This window comes from Melanostigma gelatinosum, assembly GCF_949748355.1.
Source record: "Melanostigma gelatinosum genome assembly, chromosome: 23".
In the NCBI taxonomy this organism is placed as follows: Eukaryota; Metazoa; Chordata; class Actinopteri; order Perciformes; family Zoarcidae; genus Melanostigma; species Melanostigma gelatinosum.
This window is the reverse complement of record NC_136656.1, coordinates 7,518,064-7,544,858: the sequence shown is the minus strand read 5'-3', so window position 1 is coordinate 7,544,858 and position 26,795 is coordinate 7,518,064. Positions and strand designations below refer to the sequence as shown.

Genomic DNA, 26,795 nt, shown 5'->3' with positions numbered 1-26,795 from the left:
AACTTAAAGCAAGCCTCACGAGGCACTATCACATTCATAAAGATGAAATAATGTAATAACGACTGCAGGGATGACGTCAATCTTTAATGGCAGACGGCCTGAAATGTCTTCATTTAACATTTTCATAAAAACTCATTTTGATCACCTTTTTCTTTTTTTTGGTTTCAAACAAACAAACCCTTCTGCAATTCACCGAAATACAGTTTCTCCTCACAGCGGCTAAAGTACATAAATATCAACGGTACTGTATGCATTAGGAAAAAAGAAAAGAAGAAACACGCACATGCCGTGAACATGCACAGAACACACAGGTATGCACATGGTATGCTGAAACCATTGACAAAGGGAGGGATCGCCATATCAATTTCCAGGAACTTCGGTACCGCACTGCTGGCAAAACACAAAAAGATCCATTCGTTCAAAGTTCCTCTCTGGATTTCACAGTGAATTATGCAGGTAAAACCGTATTCATATATCAGATACAAACACAAAAAGAAGCTCTAGAAAATGACCAAATTAACATACAATTAAACTTACAATAATACTTACAATGAATTATATGTTGGGCATCTTCTAACCTTAAAAACATTGCACCCATAAAAACACACACACACACACATCTTATAAATACTTGTTCTAATAAATTTGCTGCCACACTTTGGCTTTAAAAAAATGTCTGTAAAAGCAAAAACTGCTCCAGAAAATCAGTTGACATGATGTGCATATTATTATTATTCATTACAAACACCGACTATATGATTGTACACACCTGGGCTAAACATTGCAGGGAAGATTGTTTTTCTTGCCGTTTTTTCTCCGTTTTTTTGATCGTCACGTCACTGAAATGCGACTTGGCCTCATCAGAAAAAGTACGCGAGTCACCGTTTGTTTTCGTACGAAAGCGACATGAATGAGGATTTTGGCGTCAAAATGTCACAGGAATATGATCACTCGCTGATATGTCAAACAGCAAAAGACGTTATTGCGGGCCCAGAATACACACGATTACAAAAGATTTTTTTTTTTTTTTTTTCTCCACACTCCAATCGTCACTCTGTAAATTTACAAAAGCAAGTTGAAGCACGTTGGCTCGCTAAAAATAGACAAAAGAGACAAATTGCTGAAAGTGAATATCCTTTCAGATGCAGAGTGGCTCTTTGGAGTGACACCAAAAGAGACTTGCAGCAAAAATAAAGTCACACTTCAACAGAAATCAGACTGAGGACTACAAAGCAGTCAAAAAACGGAATAATTCCACTCGCCTAGATAGCTCTCCAGTGTAAAATAAAATGCCTTTGGTCTTTTGTTTCTGGATACTGTGCCGCTGTCCTCCTGCTACACAATGAAGGAGCAAATGCCTTATTATAGCAGGGCTCAGTTTGCCATGTTTTGCAGTTTATGGGGTAACGCTACCGTCACCGGCGATGGCTCATTCCTGTCAATGCCTCATTTCTTTTTTAACACATCTGATTACCTCGAACTGCAACACGACGAGCGGGATCAGGTGTGTTTTTCACACATTGGCTGCAACCAAAGCGCATCAGACAAAGGACTAATATGTTTGCGTCATCAGGTAAAGACATCACACAAAGACACACACACACACACACACACACACGTGAGCAACCCTAAAACCACACAGTATGTAGAAAAGACAAGAGCAAACCCACGGGACTGCTTTGGTATAGCAGGGCGACTTACCATTTTATAATGGCACAAAACAGGAAGGGCGAAAAGAAAAAGAAAAAATAAAGTGTGGAAGTTTCTCACACACTTTTATCACAACATGAACCAATCAAACAGAACCATTTCAAACAGTCTTGATTACAAAAATACTTTTTTTTTTGTATTTCTTTAAAATATCTAGAAATGTACAGCATTGTTTTTTTCCTCTCACTTTTTTTTGTTGCAAAGTCATGCTTCAACATGTATTTAATAATCATAATAACATTAATATGAATGATATACAGAATAGTAAGAATTATAGTCGTACAATAACATCACCCGGCAGCGCTTTAGACACACACACTTCTGTACGTCTGGCCTTTGCGCAGCGACTGCATCAATGAGTGTTTGCACTCATTGCCTTTACACTTGCATATACAGAATGCACAGCAAGAGACCTGCTAGCGTCAGGCAGGCGACGCAGTCGACTGGTTAGCAAAGGGTGTGTGTGTGTGTGTGTGTGTGTGTTTGCGCCTTTGTCGTGCACGGAGGTGTCAGAGGAGGTGTGGCCAAAGCGCTGCCGGTAAATCTTGAGTATGTAACAGTATAAAAAAGAGTTGGAAGGACTTAGGAGGGGGAGGGGGGGGTGTTCGATGTGTGATGGAGGCTGGGGTCTAGAATGTCCTGAGGCCGCTGCTGCCTGAGAGAGAGAGAGACGGAGAGAGACACGAGGAACGAGGTGAGGTTTCCATGGTCACCGCACACGAACCTTGTACACTAATGAAAACACAGGGGATCGTGCGGGAACTGCTGCGCGACACAAACACATCTGCACGGCCATAAAACCACGCGCACCACAGGTAGACACACAAACACTAGCGTCACACACACACACACACACACTGAACGCGTTTCTTGTTTTCCCCTCCAATTGTCTCGCGCTTGCCTTCCAGAAGCCAAGACCACGCACGCTTTCATCCCCGACACATTTATAACACTGTGATCGTGGGTTTCTTTTCAAAACATCTTCTGAAACATACACAGATGAAAGATGACAACGCTGTCAATATGGCTTGGTGCCCGCTGTGTCTTTTGGCAGTGCAATACAATCCCCCCCCCCTCACCAAAAAATAAATAAAACAATAAACCTGGGCTTTCACAGCCAAATCTACAATTTCATATCAGACACCGATGGAGGCGAGGTGAGATTTACGCCTCTTGTCCGCGCTTGTTGGGATCAACGGTCATTAAAGTCCGAGCCGTAAAACTCACCGACGGTACGCTGCTCCGTGAGCTGGAGTCAGGTCAGTCCTCCTGCTTTCTAATTGGATACGAGAGGCAATCAGCAACGCCCGTCACAGCCGGCCACGGCCACCATCACACATCAGGAACCTGAGGACACAAAAGAAGGCGGCGTTTTACCGAAGCGCACAAAGCTGCAACGGCATCCTGACTTCTAGCGGAGAGTTCTTGTTGTGTTGATTCGCCGTGGATTGTTTAAAAATCTCTGTTGTTGCATTTGACCACCATATATTCAGGATATTTGAAGGGATAAACACTTTCAAAAGACAGGGTAATACAATGCAACCTGCGCCAGCTTTTGCCAAATCCTTCAAGCTCAAGAGCTGCACTCAAACGAGACACAAACTCATGATGTAAAGCTTCTTCATCGCTGTTATGGCAAAGTACAGCTGTGTGTAGCTTTAAAGGGTCACTCCACCAATTCAGTATTACACTTCCTTATAGTTGGGGGACTCAAAGGAGGGGAAAAAGAAGGTCCAGAATCAAAGAAGGACCAATATCATGATATTTAGTCCCTAACACGAGCGACAAAAACACTGGATTGCTACACTTCCTACAATGCAACTTGAGCTTTCATGAGATGCTCTCTGTCTGGTAAACGGCCACACCTTCTAAACTTCACACACACACGGTTTCGTAATGCAGGCTTTCTGTAAAGGTGTATTCTTTATGCCCACGCCAGGATTACTCGAAAGTCATTTTCTCAGACTCAACAAAGCTCCCCAGCAGCCACAGAAGACATTATAAAACTCCTTTCTCAGGATGTGTAGCACACACTCTAACCAGGGGGACTACCCCCCTTTTAGAAAGACCGTTTTGCAAATGCTTTCAAGCTCAAAGTCCAACTGTGACAAACAGGATGTTCGCTGACAACAGTTTTAAATACTTATGTTCAACTGCTGCCTAACAACCATATCTCCCATGATCCCTTTCCACCACAACTCCATTATCCGCAACACCAGCAGACCGAAGAGAAAGGTCAACCCTGCGAGCCCCCTGCACCCACGCCCAGATGTATCACCAAAAATAGACATGTCTTGGAGGCCCGTGGTAATTTGGGTTCGGGGAGAGGGGGACTCTTTGGAACAATAAACAATTAGGAAACGAAACATGAGCTGAAGAGAAAGAACCAGAGAGACAGGCTGTTGCAGGCAATGACGGGGAGACGGGTTGGGAACTGTTCCCCCGATCAGAGAACAGTGCGTTTTTTTTTCGGAAGGGGCACGGCTGGCCTGGCTAATTCCCTGTTGCGCGTTCAATCAAGGATGAGGGAATCGATGCGCTGTACAGCCGCTTGGCTAAGCTAACGCGGCGCATACTTCCAGACCACCCTATTTGTTCTGGCTGAGACGGCGAGGTTAAAGATCGGGTTGATCATTGAACACGTCTGTGCGGATTAGGGAACGGTTTAGTGATTCGCCAGCTTAATGTGTTACGTTCAAGAACTCGGCCCACGGCGCATAATGTGGGATAGGTAAACAAGTGGTGTTTGACAATGTGGGAGGCGACTCGGTTGCTTATGAATGTGTGCACTGTTTCCTTTTCTTTTCAGCTATGGCAGCTTCACGTAGCAACTGTTCCTGTGTGTGTTATCAGTGATCTCATGCTGCAGATGAAGAGCGATGTTGTGTATCCGACATTTGAGAGTTCTTTGCTCCACGGTCTGTAGTCGTTGTGAAAGGAACTAGTTCAACCCATTTACTACAAACCCCTTATAGCACACTTAACTATTATATAAAATATAAAAAAGAAGCGGATTTGTGAAATATATTTGCCTGACAGCTATAAAATATCAGTAAAATCTCCCTTCAGAAAATCCTAAAGCTTTTCTTTATGCAGTCATTTTTTGGATACTGTTGCCATTATATTGACACACTATCATACTGGTATCAATTCCGTACACGGTGATGGATTACATGAGGAAAACAAGTCAAACCGAAAACTGCCTCGAAGTGTGGGACGAACACAACGAGAAAATGAAAAACCGAAGAGCCCATGTTCAAGAATGGTCCGGGAAAATGCAAAGCGCACTCAATTAGTAATTCATGAGCTGAAACGTCGTACTAACACTCGTCTGGCCCCTTTAAGATCTCTACCTGTGCAGCGCGGCCATGACAAAGAGCCACATCTGAAGGCCCTCTAATCTGGAGAAAAGCCTTTAGGCCCTGGCTGTGTTTCTCACATACCAGCAATAGCTGCTGGAGCTGGTGATGAATGCAGCTGCTGACATGTATCTAGCTCCTGAGACCCAGTGCAGGGACAAGGCCACAGTGTTGCTGTACTATGTGTGTGTGTTCATGTGTGTGTTATGTGTCAGTAGGGGGGTGAAGGAATAAAGTCCCACTTCCTTATTAGAAGGGGCCCCAGCTGGCCCTCAACTCTCCAGTGGGAGTTAGTCCAACTTTGTACAGGAACCATTGGTTTTGTCGGGCTATTGGCCAAAAAGCTCCTCAGGGCAGGCAGCCAGACACACACACACACACACACACACACACACACACACACACACACACACACACACAGCTCAGGATCTAGCTCTGTGCCGGAGCATGCATGTCAGATATAATTCTGCTTCACAAACATTCAGATGAATGACTCGCCTAAGCCTCCCGGGGTATTACAATAACGAACACGTACAATGTAATGTGTTTTTAAAGAGTCAACAGTGTGTAGCGACCAGCTGCAAATAAACTTTTCAAAATGGCAAACCCGTTGACAGCCAGGTGATTAGGCCGACTCGTTACCAGCGATGACTTAAAGACCCCTGAACACTTCCTCACTTTCAGCTGTTCACACACACACACACCCACATTCATGTCTCCCACGGTTCGAGCCACATACTCTCGTCTTTGATTTCCCATTGTCAAGGTCTGCTGTCACCCCGCCGCGTTTTCGGCATGAGTAACAATTCACCAAGCGCCGCCTCTTTTTCAATGCGCACGACCCATCCACAGCGGACAGATTGTACAACAGCGGGCGCAACACAGACCGCTTCTCCCCCGTAACCTCACTTCCAAGCGCATTCTTGTTGTCGTGCCGCTAAAAGTTGTTTCAAAGTGTTTTCACGGGCGCTGTGCTTCGCGGATTGCACTGCACAAAAAAAAGTAACAGCCCTCGTCGCAGCCCCACATCAAGACATCGGGTAACTCCGTTTCTAACTTGACTGCAGCCACTGAGCAGACGAGAAGGGCCAAAAAAAACACAAGCGGTTTGTTTGCAAAGCTGCAAAGCATCAGGGACAAACGCAGCAGCAAGGCCAACTCAACACATATAACACAATAACCAGCAATTCTTCTTTATTCATGGTCACCGTACAGAGACAGTGAATCATGAATACCATTCGATTTGACTGTATATTTACTTTGGAGATATAATGTGTTGTTGTGTGTTTTGCCTGTACGCTGCACCCAACATCATTTGAGTGTGTTGCTGAGGTGTCTACCTGCTGCAGTGGCCTGTAATTATCACAATATGCTGGCTGGATGTCTCAGCTTCACTTCACCCTCCACTGAGAGCCGGATGTGGGGATGTTGTTGTTTCATTGAGGGGCTAATGTCCACTGGGGCAGCCTGACCGGCCAAATGACTTCCTCCTGGTTTGATAGAGGAGTAATTATTTCCTCAAAGCCCCTCCCTCCTCCTCTCCCTTCCTCCTTTTACCAGAGCCGAAAACCCCCAAAACATCAAATGACTCAAACGGCTTTGTATTTTCTAGTTTGTTGAGTGCTTAGAAATAGATAAGTCAGCAAAGAGGCAGGGTTACAAGGGGACTACAGGACTAGCAGCAATCAACAGCTTGATGAATGTGAGCCTCCACGCCAGCCTCCCACTCCCCATTCACTCCCTAAGGGGTCGGGAGAACATGTTTCTTCCTGTCCCGCGAGTTGGAGGGAGGTTACTGGTGACAGTGTGACTGGCGCCGAGTGCAAACACACACACACACACACACAGAGACCCAGTCAGCCAACAGCGATACACAGACTAGCAGGGGATTTGTTGTGCTCTGTGGGTTTGTTTTTCTACGAGCACGCCAGCGTTCAGTTTGTCTGAGGCAGACGAGCGAGGCACATGTGCAGTGTGGCTCACGCATGGTTACAGTTGCCTCGTGTACTTATCTCAGCACTTATTAGAATCCGACTGCTCTGTTTCCTGTCTGCAGCTCCAGTAAAAATGAATTAATCTGCAATTTATTTTAAATACAGCCCCATGGTAATCATTTTTTAATAAAGATTCATAAGAATGGCCCTTCCGGCAATAACCAGGTACCTCAGCAGATCACGGTGCATGTTCCACATTTACGACCTCTTGGAGCATCACATCCTCCGTCTCTTTCTGCCTTTATAATTCTCCACTGGGCACTTTGTCAGAATGCGGAAATGGCCAAAAAGGTTTTATGAATTAAAAAATGTATTTCATCCTGCCAGGGTTTGACATAATGACAAACATTTCCTAATATCTGCTGTACATTACCAACATTATTGTAGGACAACATTCAGTGTTTTTTTTTAATGCGTGCACAATAATAAACTTTCCCTCACATACGAGTGCAATGAATATCAGGAGTCCTTCCAGAAGGCAGATCTGTGGAACCAATAAGTTCCCGCTGATCCTCCACAAAAACTACTCAGCATGTTTGATCCCAATGAAGAAACAATTCAGTGTAAAAAAGGTGATTTTATTCTGAAATCAGTACATGAGAAGTGGTGGAAGAAATATTGTGATCCTCTATTTAAAGCTGCACTCGTCAATATCTTTACATTAATGGCGGATGAAATGACGTACAATGTGAAAGGGCTCACTTATAATCATATAACCCACAGATAATCATCATCCCTCAGCTCTACAGAGCATTTGATCATTTTCCAGCTCATCGTTTTATTTTTCCCACCTGCAAATGTACTGCTTGGCTTCACTCGCACCGCTTTCATTAACGCCGTTTCCAGATACACCAAGTGTCTGTTTGCAGCGAAAAAACGTTCCGATAAACCCGGCGTCAGATGGTAGATATAGAGTTAGCGACGAGCTAATTATTAGCAGCTAAAAGAGCAAGATATCACGATCAAGATATATTTAGAGTTAAGACTAAAACAGAGGTAAACTGAGAGTGCTTGAGTAAATGTGCTGAGTGACTTTGACCACTGGTTATCACATTACCGATCAAAGCAGCTGATATTAGCATTTTAGCTGTTTCGCTGTTTTATTAAAACGTTTGGCATAGGAGCTCGTTGTATATTCTGTTTGACGCACTGCCTTTGATGCCTCAGATCAAGCATCGCATCAATGGGAAAAGTCGACCCTCTGTACCGTGTGACCCGAGAGGGGAAAACAGTGTTCCCCTTCATATCGCATCTTTCATGTCTTACGATGGTGTGCGAGGACCGGCTGTGGTTTCATTGGCCCGCTGGGCGTTAAAAGTCCCACATTCACTTCGAAAAGGCTCATTTGTTTTGTGTCCGTATTTGAAATCAACTGGGCAGTAAATGTGACTAATTGCTTGGCTAGTTTGGCGGTAAGCTGGTCGGAGGTTTGAGAGCAAGCAGAGGGTGCTCACTTGAGTAACGCCCTGTGATATTCCCCAACATATGTTTAGGAATACCTCTGTGCCTGTTTAAACAAAGTGTCATAACATTTACCGAAGGTTTTTCATGGCACGGCGCAATGTGCACCTCTGGTCGTGTGCACTTCTTGGTCATTGGTAGGGCCGTGTGTGTGTGTGTGTGTGTGTGTGTGTGTGTGTGTGTGAGCGTGTGTGTGTTACTCACACATACTTCAGCAGAACTGCCTGGACTTCCATCCCTGAGGAGTTCCATCTGCAGGTGGGAGCCAGCGAATCTAAACACACATACATTAATACACACGCACATATATACAAATATATTAGTCTTTACAATATATATTTGTACAAACGTAAATGTAATATTCAATTCAGAATACTTTTCCGTAGTGAAAGTACTTTTTTAAATTTATTCCTGTAACATTTTTAAAACATTTAAAAGGAATTATTGCCAGCGGCTGGTTAGCTTAGCTTAGCATAAAGACTAGAAAGAAGGGTTAACAGCTCACCTGGCTCAGTCCAAAGCTAACAAAATCCAGCTCCAAGCACCTCTTAAGATCATGAATTAAAACGTTGTATTTCATATGTTTAGTCCAAAGTATAAAAACTATTTATGAGCAATCCAATAACATTACTGTACTGCTGAAAAGGATGACAGCAGCTGATTGACCAGGGAGCTAGAAAGCTGAGCCTGTTACCACAAATTAGATTTGATCATTTAGTCTTGTGTGTGTGTGTGTGTGTGCCGTAAGACCTGTTAATATACATATATTTACATCTGACATCAGAAGGGTTTATAAGATGCAAACTTTACTCACAGCCCCCTCTTGGAATCACAAAGAGATTCCCTTTGTGCCAACGCATATAGAAAAATGCCAGCTAGGCAGATTCACCTCGCACTCATTTCAAATTCCGACATCATCTGAGCTTTAAAGTCTGTGCTGGGGGCCTTTATACCGAAATAACGTCAGTATCTGCATTATACATGACATCTATGGACCCTCTAGCAGAGACAAAAGACGTTAATAAACCCAGATACTGTAACAAGTTAAGTACTGAGAAATCATTGCAAGCTTCAAAAAAACAAATCAGCAAAGAAGAATTCAGAAACAGTATGTCTAATACTGAGATCTCATCAGGGTCAGCCGGCGCCAAACACGCTGCATGAGAGGAATTTCAAGAGATCAATAAAGAACTCTCACGTGAACTCACGGTGGAGCAGTGCAGATTAGAAGGCCTCAATAAACTGGATCACGGTTGGTGGAAAAGGGGGGATTTGATTAGTGAAGGGATGGTCAAATGATGACGCAAACCTTTCAAACCACTGAAGCTTTTAGTTGTTCTGATGGTGCCACTAATTGGGATTAATAAAGTCACATGGTATGAGTGAGAGTGAGAAAGCTAGTGATTGGTTCCATCAAATTCCTGCTCCACTTCCTGCTTTCATGGAGCAAATTGACAGCGGATGAACATGAGTAGCAGTGTTTCAGAAATGGCAGTTTTGAACTACTCCTTTGACTTCAAAACAATACATGTTTGACCGGCAGAAGTAGAGCTGGACAACTAATCAGTAGACCGGTAAATCTGCAAAATACAGAGACCGGGTGGCGTGTGCTCTGAGGTGCGACTGTGGTCTGGAGAAAAGAGTGATTTCAGGGCTGACGGCAGCAGTTGTTTGTGCGGTGGGCTCAGGAAGAGGTGCGGGGCGGAGGTCGAGGTGGTGGTGGTGGTGGTGGTGATGGTGGAGGAGGAGGGGACGGGTTTGCAGGTTACCTGAGCGTGGAGGGAGGAGGGGTAGGTGAAAGCGGGTGGGAGGGCCTGCGACAGCTCCGCCGGGTACAGCGGGTATGAGGCCCACACATCTGGGCTGCTGGGATAGAGAGCAGGCACTGTGAGCTCATCTGTGGAAAGAAGAAAAAGGAGGAGTGGAGTGAGGAGAGTGGCCAGCGGATGGGTGGGCGGCTAGAGAGACAGGGTGGAGGCGGCGGCGGCGGACGTGGTCGTGGAGGTGCACTACAGGGGTTGGGGGAGGGGGTATGAGTTATCCGAAGTAGCTTCCTCTCGTTTCATCTCCTGAAACCGACTGACCGTTTGCTAAACCCTCAAACAGCGATGTCCAATCATTGCTTGGCATGTCAAGCCTGTCAAGCCTGGGGTTTCTCAACATGCCAAAGCGGTGTGCATTGGGCTGTAGTGAGAGCGATACTACTTGGCGGAATTATTTGGAGGATGGAGTGTTTATTTTTTCTGAAAACAAAAAAAGCAAAAGTGTATGGAACGAATTCAAATATGTGTTTAGCTGCTCAAGCCTGAGCTACAATCCATAGCATGTTCATCAGCTAGCTTACTACCGACAGTAGCAACCGCGGCTATTCGATTTGGGGCATTTTCTGCAGCTCTGCGCTGCTTTTCATTGGATTTGGGGAAAATTACACTCCAGCAACCCTAGCCAACAATACCCAAGACAACCATACGTTTGCCTTTTCTCTTATAACTGTAAGGGAACACATACAGTTTGAAAAAGCCTGATCTTAAATTGTTTTCTTATCATATGAAAAATACTAGGATTGTCTAGCTCTACACTGCAGGACAAGAACAACGGCTTTTATTCATTTAGCATTACACTACGCGTCTTCTAAGGGTGCACGAACTGGTGATTAGTGGGCCTAGTTAGCGCAATACCTTGCCTAAAGCTAGCATGTAGCATCAAGTGCATATCTAAGACCCCTTTTTACCCCAATTCTTGTTTTGAAATGAGTCAGAAACATTACTAAATCAGCCGGAGATGGCGTTTTGAACCAACTCACGGAACTTACATTGGCCTGATCATCTATTTAGCTATTGTCGTTCTTCTGCTTGAAAGCACATTACTTCAAAGAGTGGTAAGTCTGTCTCTGTTATTATTCTGAAACCGCATATGTCCCGTGTGAGAACGGAAAGCTTAACAGGCGTAGCAACACTCGCTAAGAGGGCGGGGATTACCAAACAATTACCAATTACCCTCCCCTTAAATCTAAAAGTGTACATTTTAAATGCAGAAACATTAGCGAACCATCAGATAGCCGCACAATCTTAAGGAGCGTTTTCCCTGCTCAGTGTTAATCACAACATGATCAGAAAACTGGCTGATTTAAACATCTCTTATCAGGAAATGACAGCAATTTCTCTCCTGGTGATTACGTCATGGTTTCATCAATCGTTTCCTTCCATTTTCCACTGAGGCCCCCATGTACACACCCTCCCTTCTCTCTCTCTGGCGAAAAAAAAAAGATCCACGATAAGAGCGGGTTGGTCATCTAGGAGGAATGCACAACCACAGCTGGCCTATGTTCAACTATCAATGCCTGATTCTTGCAGAAGCCTTTAACCCCTCAGAAAAAGATTGAACTAAATGGAGAATTGGGGAAAAAAAGAGTGCAGAGCTGCATTGGCATATTCAATACACGCCTGATACTCAAAGGCTTTGATTCTAAATAATGAACATGAACTGTTTATGAGTCATTAATCAAGCAGGAGAGAATAAGTTGTTTAGGGGGTAGAATCCTAATCAAGTCAACCCCCCACGGCACAGAATCTGATTTCAAACAATTATTTTATCATCAGGATTTGGGGATGATTCGATTTTGGTTACGGGTTTTCACATCATGACAAGGTTTCAACGAGGGGAAATAAACACTTCACCAATAAAAGAAAAGTCAGCTTTTCACTGTTTAGCAGCCGAGTCGGTCTTCATTTCTCACGTATAGTCACAGCACAACTTCTCTACTCATGACCAATAATGGCTAACAGCTGTCCAGTCGCCCCCAAACAATATCAAACTAATGGCCACAAGGAAGCAGCAACGCGGACCAAAAAGTAAGACGACAAATGTTCGGAGTACTCACATGGGTCTCTGCTGATGAACTGTGGCCCGGGGCTCTGCTGGGAGGGAAGGGGGTTGGGGGTGCCAACCAGCTTGTTCTTGGCCATCTTGGTGTTGGCTTTGGCAAACTCCAGCCGAAGGGTCTGGGGGATCTCTGGATCAAACCGGACCCCCTGAGATCCAACGGAAAGATGTGTTAGCAAAAATATTGTTTCATAGCAAGCGTTCATGCATGCTCTTGAAATAGAGTCGATTTTTTACATGTTCTGTTTTGTTTCATGTAACTTATATTGTTTATTATCATTTCTATTCTTACAAAGGTTTAAAAGGTGAATATCAGATTTTTTTTGTGAGATAGAATCAAACTCTTGGCAGTAAAGATATCCATGAGTTTAACGTATACTTGGGTATTTCAATTGATATTTTTGATGATTTTCGGAAGTTTCAATAGTTTTATATGCTGATCAAATTTGAGTGTCAACTAATTTCCTGTAACAACATATTTATCGAGTTGTTCTTAGATATCCCATGTTTTCCTGGAGGATTTCTCAAACTCAACACATGATGACGACGCTTAAAGAGTAATTAGTAACAGTGTAACTTTAAAAAAACTGTAGCTGAAACAAGAAGATTCATTATTTTGTTCACTACTGAATTGGCGATGTTATAAATAAAGAGCAACTGCTAGACCTGATAGGTGTGTTCCTCAGAGTAGTGATGAACCAGACTCATTTAGACCTGATTCAGTGGAGATAGTTCTAATGCATGTCTTCCACTTCAGTCTCAGTCTTGTTGTGTGTTGTTTAGATGTCCATTGGGACCTGGCGGATATCTGGCATTGACACGTTGCTTCTTTTGATCTTTCAGCATTTTATTACGAAATTAACCTGCCAAAATCTCAGACTCAAGGAGACATTTTCAGTTGCTCAGACTATGAATCCTGCTGTAATGAAAGGCTCACTGTGGATCATAGTGTTATCCCGGTTGGACGCACATGATGACCGGTAACTCCAACAAATGAAAATCAGAACCCGATGACACAAAGCTGGCTGGCGTATAGGATGTCATTCGCACCGCGGTCAGACAAGCCACGAGGCCCTCGTTTTTCTCTCCCTACTGAACTCTGTAACTGTAACCTAATATCACGACATCAAATCCGTCCATTCGTCACGACATATTGCCAGCATCGCCGCTTCAAGCCAGCCAAAAAAACTCTGCCAAATTCTTGAGATGCCACTGCTAGAAGCCTTCAGATACACCAGTGCTCACGACAAGCCAAGTAAAGGTTGCTTTCGCTCTTACAGTTTGATCTCCGCATGTGCAGCAGTTCAAATGTGTTTTTTTCTCAGGGAAAACAACAAAAAGTGACATAAACAGAGGTCTTTTTCATCCAAAAATATATATTTGTTTGCCCGCTGTGGAAGAATTTCACCAGCAACTGTAAGCACCCTCGAATTAACCTTGTTTGGTTGTCTTTTAAGAGACAAAACACCGACGGTCCGATCAATGGAGGAGAAAAGCAGTAAAGAGTAACGTTCTCTGCAGCTAAAGACAGAGAGAAGGTTTTCTCTGCTTGTCCCTGCAGGCTCCAGCAACGCTGAGCTGAAACAAGCGAGGGATGACTCTTCTCATGAAGGGGAGGGAATTAACTCGGATTGCCTTGGCTCAGTGCGCTCGCAGCTCCAGCCAGTCGAGGCTACAGAGGTATAATAAGGTACATAGGATATAATGAGGCCCGAGCACATCTCGAACACCTTAAAATGTGGTCTTACGGCTCCTTAGCGCTTGCTTTGTTTCGGTGATGATCGTAGCTGTTGCAATGGTGTTGTTGGGAGAATCAAGTGTTTTTAAAAAGATATCTGTTCCGCTTTGACGGGAAAACAAATCCCCCTTTCCTTCCCTCTGTCTTCCTCATATTTCAATATGCAGATAGATGTTTGCAAAATCTGGCTTATCTCCATATGACCCCCGGGACGCTGCTTTCCCCGAAAAACAAGAGCACTGCTCAATTCTCAGCCCCACAGAGCGATTCTATGGGAACAGTCTGACTATTGTGGGCTCGTAATAAGATGATCATTTTTCTACTTTTCTTCAACTCTCTGCTCTGCCTTTGATGCGCTCCAAAAAAAACCCAACGAAAGTCGACAGACTCCACTCGCGTTGTCACAGTCCCACTTTAGGAGGACGATAAAAAAACAGATCTTTTTTTGTGACGAAGGATTGAAGAAAAACTTAAGAAGCGTTACGGTAAAAGATGTGGCGTGTATCTAGACGCCTTCAAAATAAAACAAGTGGGAAAATAAAGCTCTCTTTCATATTCAGCCTCATCAAGGCTCTCTTCTGAGCTACATTCTGAAATAAGTGAGATTAAAATTAAACCCTCGATCAATATATGCTATGTATATGTAGAAGAAGAGCTAATGGTCCTCCTGACCTTGCAGGATCCATGGCAAAGTTTTTAAGAAAAAAGGCTTTATTTACCCAACCAGAAACACTCCCGACATACGTATTTAGAACAGCCACGGTATGTTTGTCTTCACTGCGCGATATAAAATGTAGAAATGTCTGGATTTCCCTGTTATCAGATGCATTTGCACAGGAGGCAGAGAGAGAGATGCAATTTCGAGTCATCACAAGATATGCTAGCGAGCCGAGCCGGTGCTTGAGAGGAGCACGGGGAGGGCATGACACTTACGTTCAAGGCATTCTTAGCAGCCTCCGCCTCTGATCGACTGTCAAAGCTGACAAACCCCACTGGCTGCGGAGACAAGAAGACAGAACAAAAGAAAGAAACATGGTTTAAGGCAGGAAAACTGAGTCTGCATTTCTGTCTGAGTGACATGGACATGTTTTTCCTTTTCTTTTTTGTTATTTCATCTCTTGCCCTTAATATCTCCTGCCCTGTTTATAAGACCGTGGCGACAGAGAGAGAGAGAGAGAGCGAGAGAGAGCGAGGTGGGGGGAGAGAAATGGAGGCTGGCCGCTAACATGTACAAGGAGAGTTCATCATTCACCTCCCATATGCCCAAATACGGGCAATGTGAGAGCGAGAAAGTGCGTGAGTGAGTGTGAGAGATGCAGATGGGGGGGGGTGAAAGCTGAAAAGGAGAAGAGATATAAGATTAATGGAGGGGGGGGTTGGGAATGAGTATTCAGAGGTTGAAGGTGAGAATGAAAACAAAAGAAAGCGAGAGCTAGAAACTGTTTTTAAGACCTCCTCAAACAGGCCTGTCAGTTGAAAAACATGCAATACATCTATTTCACCAGTGCTTGTTTTGTATTCTGCTGACATCACTCTGTGCCCGCAATAGTAAAGGTGAGTGGGCAAGAAGGAAAGGCAAAAAAACCCCCAAAAAACACACTGATGCAGGTTTGGGTGTCAGATTTCAAACCGCTGTTGCAGATATGAACAAAGAATGCACATTTTTGTGTGGATGGGGATGCTGAGAGGAGGTGGGCGGAGGAGAAAATAAAATCGCTAAACATGTTGCTCCCATGGGGCCGCACTGCCGCGTGTGATCTGAAAAAGCAGTCTTGGGTTATGGGAATTTTGAACAAGTAGAGAGAAAGAGGAGGAGGGAAAAAAGAAAAGAAGAACGATGGAAAAAAAAAAAAGAAAGACGGACAAAGTGAAGACGTCAGGAGCAGGAAGCGTAACAGGAATATAAATAGAAAGGGTCTGAGATCTGGCTCTTGCTATATATGGAGATGGCTGTGTGTTCTCTGACTTGAAGGGAGAGGGGGATCGATTGATATACGCCGCCATTGTCATTGCCGCGAGGAGGCACGAAAACAAATAGGGGCCCGAGGAATGTCGTACACTGCTTTGCGACACCTGAACTTAAGCAACTTGACGTGTGTCCTGGGGAAGATGGCCATCGTGAAAGTATGAGGCCAAAGTGCACAGAGAGCGTCTCACTCGCACAGACATCATTTCCTACATGATGAAACTTGGAACGCAGTAGCCTTTGAGTCGCTGATCATTTAAAGATTTACTCAGCACCAGATTGCAAAGCAGTATTTTACTGCCTTCCCTGAAAGAAAACTTCAAAACCCCATCCATCAGTGAGGCTGGGTGTGGAAGCGGACTCTGTTGCACCTGTGAGCGCATTAGATGTCACAGGGTCCTGGAGTACACTTCACTGCAGCAAGGTGAGAAATTAGCAAATCAGCAAAAGCAAGATTTCAGGCAGTGTTCGGTTACTCTTTACGTATTAAACCACAATGAAACAGAAAAAAAAGGGGAACTCCCAAACCATGCAATGGGATCTTACTTGTTCTGAGGACATTTCACCACTGGGAGAAAAAAAACGTCTTTCCTTTGTTCTCAGTTTAGCGGTATTATAGTCAGCACATTGGGTCGAAATCGCCCTAAACCCCTCCTAATGAGCATGTGACGTCAGGGAAACGGTGTAATTTGGTAATAAGTACACTGACATGAAGCTAAATTGCTTAACTCTTGATGTGGACAACTGTCACCAGAGCTCATTTTCAGTCCTTTCGCCCCTAGAGGCAAAACTCAACCGTCAGTACTGCTCTTGTCAAAACACTCGCTTTGGCACCTCAAAAATCTTTTCCCGTCTCCCTTCCCATCCCCGCACATCCCACCGGAGTTGACTGTCTGTAACTACAAGCATATACTATCCGACTGTGAAAGGCAAGTTGGTGCAACGCTTTTTCCCTTACCTCCCCCGAATAAACTATTTTGTTTGTCAGGTACCACCTGACAAAGGGTGCTAATCTGTCATAGTCCCCGAGACGAAAAACACAGAGAAGAAAGAAAAAACAGGACAAAGAAAAGACACAAAAATTGAAGATGTTGATGACCAAGAAAAAGTAAAGCAAACAGTCACAGCATGATGAGACTGACTGATGTTTTCATTTTGTGTCTGTGTGTGGAAACACAGCCCTCAGTGCGTCTTGTAGCATACCTGTTTAGAAGTGAGTTTGATCAAGGAGCCTTCATAGCCCTGAAACGAACAAAGAAAATGTCAAAAAGGTGAAGAAAACAGCTTTAATGTGATGTAAATATATATTCTGTTTGTGCCAACTTAAAGCATAGCTGTATAACTGACTAGATGCATTGTTTTACGAGTCAAAGAGCCCTTATGAAGACCATATGGACCAAATGTTGCGCCGTAGCTGATGAATCAAGATTTACTGCTCACGATCTAAAGCGTTCACTCGGAGTACATACCACGAGCGTTATCTACGAGAGATTAGATGCATGGCAATCGTGCCATTATTCACTTTAACTGCATCATGTCGACGGTACAAAAAGAGCTCTACATGTCACTAGAGCTAGACTCTGGGGCTCTTTGTGCCTCCGACAAGGTGAAGTTTCTGAGGTGCAGCAAATAGCTTTGTTTTTGTTTCGCAGGCAGCGGATCAAGATGTGATTGAACCTCGGCTTTCGGAAAACACAGACACTTGAACCTCGCGGGAGAGTTTTCCATTGCCGTGTATTTCATCACCATTAATGGAGGTCCCATTGACGGCTGGAGAAGAAAAAGCTGCTAAGAATAGCAGCAGCCCATCCATTTAAAACATACAAACATACCTTAAATGGTCTGAACAGGAGATAGAGCTCCCGCGGCTTAATATCCAGCGGTAGCCCGCTGACAAATAGCGTTCGGACCTGAGGAAGACAAGAAAAGAGATCATGTATTTTTCATTAACCTCCACTAGTTATAAATAGCTACCTTGAATACAGTACCTGACAGTAACAGATGAGGGAATGAGGAAAAGGACACTGAACGTGAGTGAAATAGTTCTCTCACTGAAAGATACGACTTTTCAAACACCGATCTTTCAGCTCGGTAAACACACTCACACACTCAATCACACACCTTTTTTTTTTTACAGTAAGTTTATTGTATTCTCCTGTGTAATCTACGGCCTGCTGAGTTTTACGGCAATCCTCCCTCGCAGCTCTAGCCTCTGTTTTACATTTGAACTTTTCAACTTGCAACTTGAGCTGGCATTGCTGGGGAATTACAATGTATATGCTCGCAAAGAGAGACCAAAGGGAGATGTAATTGTTGCGGTCCGTAGCCTATTGAGTCAGAGACGGTGGGAAACACGACTTACATTTTCAGTGAGAAAAATCTCAATTGACCACAATTTTAAAAACAGCTATACCAACATTTTAAACTGCATATGGTGCCGGCAACCTGCAAGTCAACCCTGAGAGATGGAAAACTTGGGGATGAACTCATCTTGTCTCACTTTATGCGCTAAGAAAAGGGATAAACGAGAAATATTGCCTTGGAAACTATGGGGGACACGTTATTATTATATCTTGTGTGTTCAATCTGCAAACAGAAATGTAACAACGAAATAGGTTAAATAACACTATCAGGCTGCCATGTCTATAAAGGCCAGTGTGAACAGCAGTAGCTCTTTCAACAGAAATGCACACATTGAGTAAACACAGACGACAGCGCGACGAGAGTGTCGAGACGTCCAGTCGCTGCTGACAAATGGTTCCTTTTTGGAGGCAAATAAACAGAACAATTGGACTCGTTACATGTAAATTGTAGATGTGTCTGTCCTCAATAATGGGTCAGTATGGTAAAGAGTTGTTAACGCAGGTATTTCTAACAATGACAGCAATGTAAATCCTATATTCCTCCAGTTAATGACATCATTTTAGACCCTTTTATTAAATTACCAGGCACTAATCACACCTCATACATGGAATTATCACCTAATTTAAGTTGGCTTGGTACAAGAAAACAATTGCTTTCGTGCACATGAGACATCAAAATGAAACAATAGACCGTGAGCCTCAAACAGACTTCCTGCAGCTCCACCCTACACACACCCACATCAATGATGTGATTTCAATGTGTAATTTAATTATTGATTCAATATTCTGATTCTATTTAAGGCTGAATTCAGGATAAACCCGTAGGTATGCAATTACACGGAGTCGATTCATGGCTCCCACATTCATTAGATAGTAGGTTCACAACTCCGGGGACAAAGAAACTGCTGAACTAACACTACACCTCATTCCCTCATGTAACCTGATACGCACCACTGATGCCAAAGGCAGAGCAACACACAAACAAAGGAGCTTAGCAACTGGGGGAGCAATAGCTGGCGACTGCCAAACTGGCCGTCCTGCCAAAATATCTCACCTCGGCGACTTTCTCACCTTCGCTCTTATCTTATCTTATCTGAGTCAAGCTGAACCCTGCAGGGCTGTCACTGGGCTCTGTCTCCGGCAGGTCTGTTTAAATGAACTCTTTCAGAGGGCCTCCTTATATGGAGTTAGATAGGAACAAAGAGTCAGAACAGGATGGTATCAATCAGACACGAGCAAGGGCAGCCGCTGACAGCAGCTGATAAATCTAATAGTGTGGCAGTAAAAACAGAAGCCGTGACGAAACAAAAAATCCCAAAATAAGTTGTTTTCACACAGACTGGCATCAAAACTGTAGGTTTGAAATGTCTATTAAGGACTTGCACTTGACCACAAAATGACGCATGAGTGAAAACGTCTGCAACACTATTGAGTAAATATATTGGCCCTGACTTTTTAAAATAATATCACAGGAATACAACGGGTTAGACTGCAGCATTTCCTCAAATTGTACCTTCAACAGAAGGTTGGCACACATCTTGAGAAAATCATCGTCATCTAACGCTCCTTCGCCAAGTTATCTGAGATCCCATTTTGGATTTGAACTCCTCTATCTTCGGTCATGAGGCCGACAGAAACCTGAGAGCTGGATGTGCTGCACGGGTTCAGACAAAACGCACACAACAGCGAGTCCTCTACGCACGCAGAACAATGGGACATTCTTGGCTGCGTCGAACCTCTTTCCCGAGACTTCCTGACGTCGGCTGTTGTGATACGTGATCGGCTCGACGTGTGTCCGGTGTGCATGTTGAATGATTCGCAGACATATGTGGCTCTCTCGCTCTCCCGTACACATCTGCTGCTGATTACAGGCATTAGTCGTTATGTACGTTGCTTCGACACTCGCTCGAAAAAGGCGTCGTAAACGCTGCTTTGCCACGAGGTAACAAGAAACATCAAAGTTTCACGATGTCGTAAACTGAAGGCCGAGCCAGGGGTTGAGCAGATTCTGCAGATTCGTAAAAAAAGAAGAAGCAAAGATCGCCCTCTGCCACCGTTTAATTGGGTTTTAGAAGCATTGTTTTATTGGCTCCTCGTGAGTCACATACCTACATTTCCACAGTGCTGAGTGGCCTGGTATGGGCCTTTGAATCATTGACCATTCATGGCGTGCTCACCCACCGACACGAGAGGCAGGCCTCGATCAAAAACAGCAGCCGCTACCTACCACGAGCCAGCTGAGGACTTCACAGCCGGCGTACCAGTGCAGTTCCCTGGCAACGCCTGAGCAGACGACAGCAGAGTTTGGAGCCCCAGGCCAAAAACATCACATCCTATTAAGGCCACTTCTGCAGCAAGTCCCACGGGATCAATGCACCTCTAATCAGCGATTCTTGACTCCACAAGCCCCGGATGAGGTCATCACCTTATTGATACTCTATCATCGCACCTTGGAAGGTTTGCTGGTGCCACCCTAAAGGCTGGAGGAGGAGGGTTGAGGGCTCTGTGAGGCCTTATCTTAAAAGGATAACTCTGTTTTGAAGATTCCGTTTTTTTTGTTGTTTCTGCACGTTGCGATAACGTTGTACGCACAAAAGTAATTTCTGAGATCTGGGAAGCGTTAACGATTATTTTTATCATCAATTATTCATTTTAATTATTTCTCAATTAATCCTTTTCCCAATAAAAAAAATTACAATTATTTCCCAGAGCCCAAAATGACGTTATCAAAGTCCTGATTTTATCCATCCAGCAGTCTAAAAGCCTCAAAGATTTAGTTTAATACCGTGTATGACTGAGAAAAGCCACAGATAGCCACACGGTTTGTGTTATTACTGTGGAATGTTCTCTGTCAATCAACTATTCGAAGAATCAACCAATCAATTTGGCCCTGCTGGGGACACAATGACATTGCTAGTCCAGCTTGGCAAGAAACCCAATCATTCAGACGATCACAAAGGCTGTAAAATAACAACGGTGTAGCCAGGTTTTCCAAACCACTTCATTTGGAAGTCAAACGAAAGTGCAATAGCTCCTCAACGACAAGTACAGTGGGTCAAATTTATAGCAGGAAGTCGGTCTGGATGGTAACAACGAACAATTTGCAAAATCATTTTACAGTTCCCCTTTGTGTTCACCTCCGAATACATCTGGCTTACCTGGAAGGGTTTTCTAGAGGAAACCTGTCTGATCTTCTAACTGCTTGTGTTTGAAAAGTCAGGAATTTATTTTGTGAGTATACCACTGCCACCAATAGAAACGGTGGCTAAACCTAAAGAAAATGAGTTCCAAGCACCAAAATGATCCTTTAAATGAGACCAAGTAATAGAATTACAAAGTTTAGCTCAATGATCAACTAATAAAAATGCAAAGCTTACTTAGGGCCCGGTCCTTCCACCAAACCGCCTTTACTCTATCACATGTCATGAAGCTTTCATTCACGAAGCCAAAATTGCCTCAATAACTGACCGGGGCACCGTTCAAAACTTGCATTTTCTCCAGCGCAGGACGCCATTCGTCAGCCATTCAGAAAGCTGCTCGATACGTCGAATCAAACGGCCTCGCGACGTATTCATGTGTCATCTCTATTCAGCCGGCGTTGTGGACTTATACAACGCGCCACACCCATTGCCTCGTTACACTCTGCCGCACGGTGTGACTTTCCCAGATATTTGCTCCGACTTTAATTGAGTGCTTTTTTGACCGTTCATTCTGGCTGAAATGAGGGACACAACCTTGGTGCGATGTGAGATGATTACTATGTGTTTCTTTCTCCCTCCCTTTGTGTGTGTGTGTGTGTGTGTGTGCGTTTGACAGCCTAGTTAATAGATACAGGTCCTTCGAGCCAGATGTGGCAGAATTCGGCTCTGACCTCGAAGCCTTGAAAGAGAGGCTACATACAGTAGCCTATTGTAGAGTGAGTGTGCGCATGCTACGACGCTGCGATTACCTGCGTACGAATATCGAAGCCCAGATCAAATATTTCATCGCAAACCCACGCTAGTTGCTTTTCAAATCCACGCACATGTCCCCCTCGCTGTGACCGAGCTGAAATCAAAGTCTACCCGTAAGCCCGTGTGAGCACGGGGCAAGTTGAGCTCCTGCATCAGTTGAGTGGCGTCTTATTGAACACAGTGTAACTGACAGACTCCCGCACGCTCCCGCGAACCAAGTTGTCACTGCTCTGCGTTGACATCCGTCATCCTCACAAGTTTTTTTTTTTTTTCCCCCCACTTCATCCTCTGTGTCGGAGAATGCGAAGAGTGACAGACTGCAGGCCCGGGAGGTGTCAGACGACCATAAATGGATGAGTCTGTTTGTCCGTTAATCGCCGGGGTTCAACGGGTCTAGTTTCGCATTCGAGGGGTCAGAGGGCACGGGTTAGGCTCGGGGTATTGCGTGGGTCAGGGGTCAACTGTGAGGTTGAGCACACTCCCAACGTCACCAGTGAACCCAGAGAGGAGAGTTTCTTTGTCTTTCTCTCTCTCTCTCTCTCTCTCTCTCTCTCTCTCGTACTCCCACAAGTGCTTTCGACCAACAATTACAGCTCGGTAAGGGCCTGTAAATGTTCCAACAGGTTAACCTTTAAAGGACATTTAAAACAAATGACCTAGGAAAAGCAAGCAAGCGCCCACTTTACTGCAATTTTCCTGCTCTTGCTCTTTTCTTCCCCTCTCCATTACAGTGTCCCTTGTTTTAAACCGAACCTGGAAAAGAACAACCCTGTGTCTTCATGACATATGTGCTGTATTTTTCGTATCAACCATTTTTGGACCTCAGCGATAAAAGGCCATTTGAACGGCGTGCGGAAAAGAGGCGCGAACCATTTTTACGGCTTTTCGTTTGACTCCTCGGCTGACAGCTTAGAGTTCATCAAAACATTTCGGACCGGTTTGCTCTCTTCTTCTTCTCTCTTATCTGATGCGTCTCCGGGAACGGACTTCACATTCCGAAGCACTCATTAACACAAACTAATCGGCCAAGTCCGAGTCTGCCTTTCCCGGACTCCCTTTTGTTGCCGCCTGCCCAAGTGGACACCTTAAACTGTTTGGTTTTAAAGGTTGGGTGGGCAGAGGGTTTAAGTGTCCCGTGCAAGTGGAGACAAAAACAACAGTAGATACTTAGTCATCCTCCGTGTCTCCGTGAAGAAATGCAAGCCTGCTGCCAATGGCTTCTCTTAATGCGATGGTGCAGCTGTTCCTTTGTTTATCAGCGACAGCACTTAAAGATCCACAAAAAAAATTGCTAACTTTTTATCATTACATTATGTTTCAGCATTTTACCCATAATTGCCACTGATGGCCACCGTTCCGCAGAAGTTACATAGTCCTGCTTTACTTGAATGTAGGGCTGCTACTAACTTATTTTTATTGTCAGTTAATCCATCGATTATTTTCTCAATTAATTGATCCGTTGTTTGGTCTGTGAAATGGTGAAATATGCCAATCAGTGTTTCTCAAAGCCCGAGATGACATCGTTCAATGGCTTGTTTTGTCCACAACTCAACGATATTCAGTTGACTGTCACAGAAGAGTGAAGAAACCAGAAAATATTCACATTTAAGAAGCTGGAATAAGACAATTTTACCTTTAAAAAATATACTCAAGCCAATTAATTGATTATAAAAACGGTTCCCAATCATTTAAATTGTCGATGCAGCTCTACTTGAATGCATCTGAGGGAAACCAGCTGTATTACTCGATGGTTTTGCATCGTGAGGGAAGCCAATCTAGGGCAGCGACTAAAGAAATGTCAGAAAAGTTACACAATCGTCATCATATATTGCATCACAATGAACTCCTACAATAGGTATTTTCTGTAAAGCGGATTGACGAAAGAGAAAGTTAGTCGTCTTTTCCTGGAAAAGTATATAATTAAACCCTGCAACGGACAACATCAGACCTAGTTCGAGCATTTAATGGACCAATCCACCAACTTTTACTTGTTTTGGTTTCCCCCATCTTTTCAAGCTAATCTTGAGCGGTTTGACCTCGCTCACAGTTGGATCGTCGGTCAGACAAGTTCCTCCTTGTTACCGTTCTGCCCGGCTCACTCTTGTCTTTCGGGCTCTTCCCGTGACCATAAACGGTCCTTCTGCTCAGAGATCTCAGGGTCATGCTTTCAACCTATGGCGCGATAAGGCATAAGCAGTTTGTCTGCTGGGACTAAGCTGGGCGATAGAGAGAGAGAGGGAGGGAGAGAGAGAGAGAGAGAGAGAGAGCAGGATGAAAAAGAAGGGAGTGGTATGAAAGGGGAGATGAAGAGTGGCAAATTATAAACAGTACCAGGGTGGAGGGAAAGAGGGAGGAAACGGCTACAGAACAAGATAAAGAGAGGGGAGAAAAAGGGTGGGTCAGACGAAGGGAAGGAAAGAAGGAAACAGAGGGGAAGGGAGATAAAAGTGTAGAAAGGGAGAAGGGGGAGGATAGATGGGGGGGAGGGGGGGCATAGAGAAAATAAATTACATGAATTAGAGTGCAGAAGGAGGGATGAGAGAAGAGACACTGAATACTGTAAGGTGGATAATTATAGCTTGTGAGTAAGCAATATTAAAGTGGAGGTGACAGACCAAGCACCCGAATACAGCATGGTTTATCTATAGCTGTGTATGTATATATTTAAATATCCAGTACAATTCTCTTTCTTTTTGTCTCACATCAGCGAAGCAGGAGCCTTTGCCAGCCGTTCCTGACGCTAAGCCTTGTTGTTGTCTTTTCAAATACCGCTTGTCGCACAGCTGACAAATGGCTAAGATAAGACGACAATTCCCCTCGCGCTTTTATAAATAAACTCCTACCTATCAGACGGGGCAGGGTTTTAACGTGAGCCTGTTTTTACTGGGTATACTTATACTTCACGGGATATCTATTTTTGGAATTTCACTTTATAGTCTTCAATCAACATTAAATCTCTGTTTGCATCGCCTTCAACGATACGTGACATTCATTGTATGTTTTCCCTGTCGGCCTATCATGGCCACTTTACCCTCTGAGCTCCCCTCCGATAAAGTTTCATGTCACGGAGCGTTAACATATCTGCGTGCCCTTTTCGTAGGTACCTGCACCAAGTACGGACCACACACACACACACACACACACACATATATACCCACAGCGCCGCGCGACGGACCGCCGCGGCCTCCCTCCGCCTCGCCGTGCTTTTCCACCAGCACGGCTCTCCCCACCTACGTCTCCCCGTGGAAAAGGTCACGCTGGCCACGTGACCCGCTATTTGAAGAGGACCCGGTGGATACCCGGAGTAGGCCAAGCACAATCCAATTACACCCCGGGGAGCTTCAGCGCATTTGCTGAACTCCGCTTGAGTGATATTCTGTTTCTCTTTGGACGCTTGTAAAGATCCACTTACATGTTTATGGTCGGGCCAGAACTAGAATCAACAGATGCCTTTCGAGGTTCAAACTCCTGCTGTTGCATCCAGGAGAAGACACTCTGTGTTCACTCATTTGTCAAAAAAATAATAATATCAGGTGCGGCTTGACAGTGGACCTCCAGGGCTGAGGAGGCTGGGCAGGTCTTAAACAAACACCAGTTAGCTTGAGGGGAAATTGATAGAAAAGGAAGTCAAAGGCCAAGCTTAGTCGGGTGACTCGGTTAACTCTGATGCATTCCATGTACTCACGACCTGTACTTCACTTTGTACTTCTATTTATTAACACAAAACAGGCCGAACTATCATCAGAAATGCAGAAATGATTGTTTTCAGCACCGACCAATCTGTTGGTGAACCTGTAAAGAGTAACGCTTTGCTTGATAAATGACTTAAATGAGGAACTGATCATTCTAATTTGGGCCGCAACGAATGAAAATGATTCCTAATTGATCAATCAATCAGCCAATTAATGCGCGGGAGTCCATAAACCAAAGATTTTCAGTTTCAGTCCAGGGAAAAATCAGCAAATCCTGACATTGTAGTGGTTGGAAATGGGGAATGTTTGGCATTTTTGCTTGAAAGATTACTGAGCAATGATTTCATAATCTAGATCGTTGCTCAACCAGCTAAACATTTTGGCACTAAAAATAAATAACTTTTGGTGAACTGGGTTTCTTCCCTCACAATATGTTACCTTCCTGACCTTCCTGCAAAATCATGTCTGGAATTTTTCCCCTTACCACAGTCATTATTAAATATACTTCCAAACATTCACAAAACAAAAATGTGCAATTGTTCTGTTAAACCATCTCATCTTTAGGGAATTGAAATGTACCCTGAAGAGCCCACCGGGTCTCTTGTCCATACAAGGCCTGGAAACCCACAGCTGCTGGAAACACATCTTCCACGTTCACCGCGTGAAGATACGGTGTG

General features: G+C 44.2%; 1 protein-coding gene across 1 annotated transcript in view; it reads right to left on the bottom strand.

Annotated features, from left to right (window-relative positions):
• Window positions 1–71: 71 nt before the first annotated feature.
• The window catches only part of LOC306796903 (RNA-binding protein with multiple splicing-like), a 29,938-nt gene continuing 3,214 nt past the window's right edge, over window positions 72–26,795 (bottom strand). Inside the window, exons 2-9 of the mRNA XM_079295970.1 lie at window positions 17,943–18,020; window positions 17,314–17,352; window positions 15,078–15,140; window positions 12,405–12,555; window positions 10,294–10,421; window positions 8,729–8,798; window positions 2,938–3,057; window positions 72–2,365 (exon numbers count right to left, since the gene is read on the bottom strand). Of these exons, the coding sequence (XP_079152096.1) occupies window positions 8,736–8,798; window positions 10,294–10,421; window positions 12,405–12,555; window positions 15,078–15,140; window positions 17,314–17,352; window positions 17,943–18,020 (522 nt within the window). The 3' untranslated portion in view covers window positions 72–2,365; window positions 2,938–3,057; window positions 8,729–8,735. The remainder of the gene's footprint in view (window positions 2,366–2,937; window positions 3,058–8,728; window positions 8,799–10,293; window positions 10,422–12,404; window positions 12,556–15,077; window positions 15,141–17,313; window positions 17,353–17,942; window positions 18,021–26,795) is intronic.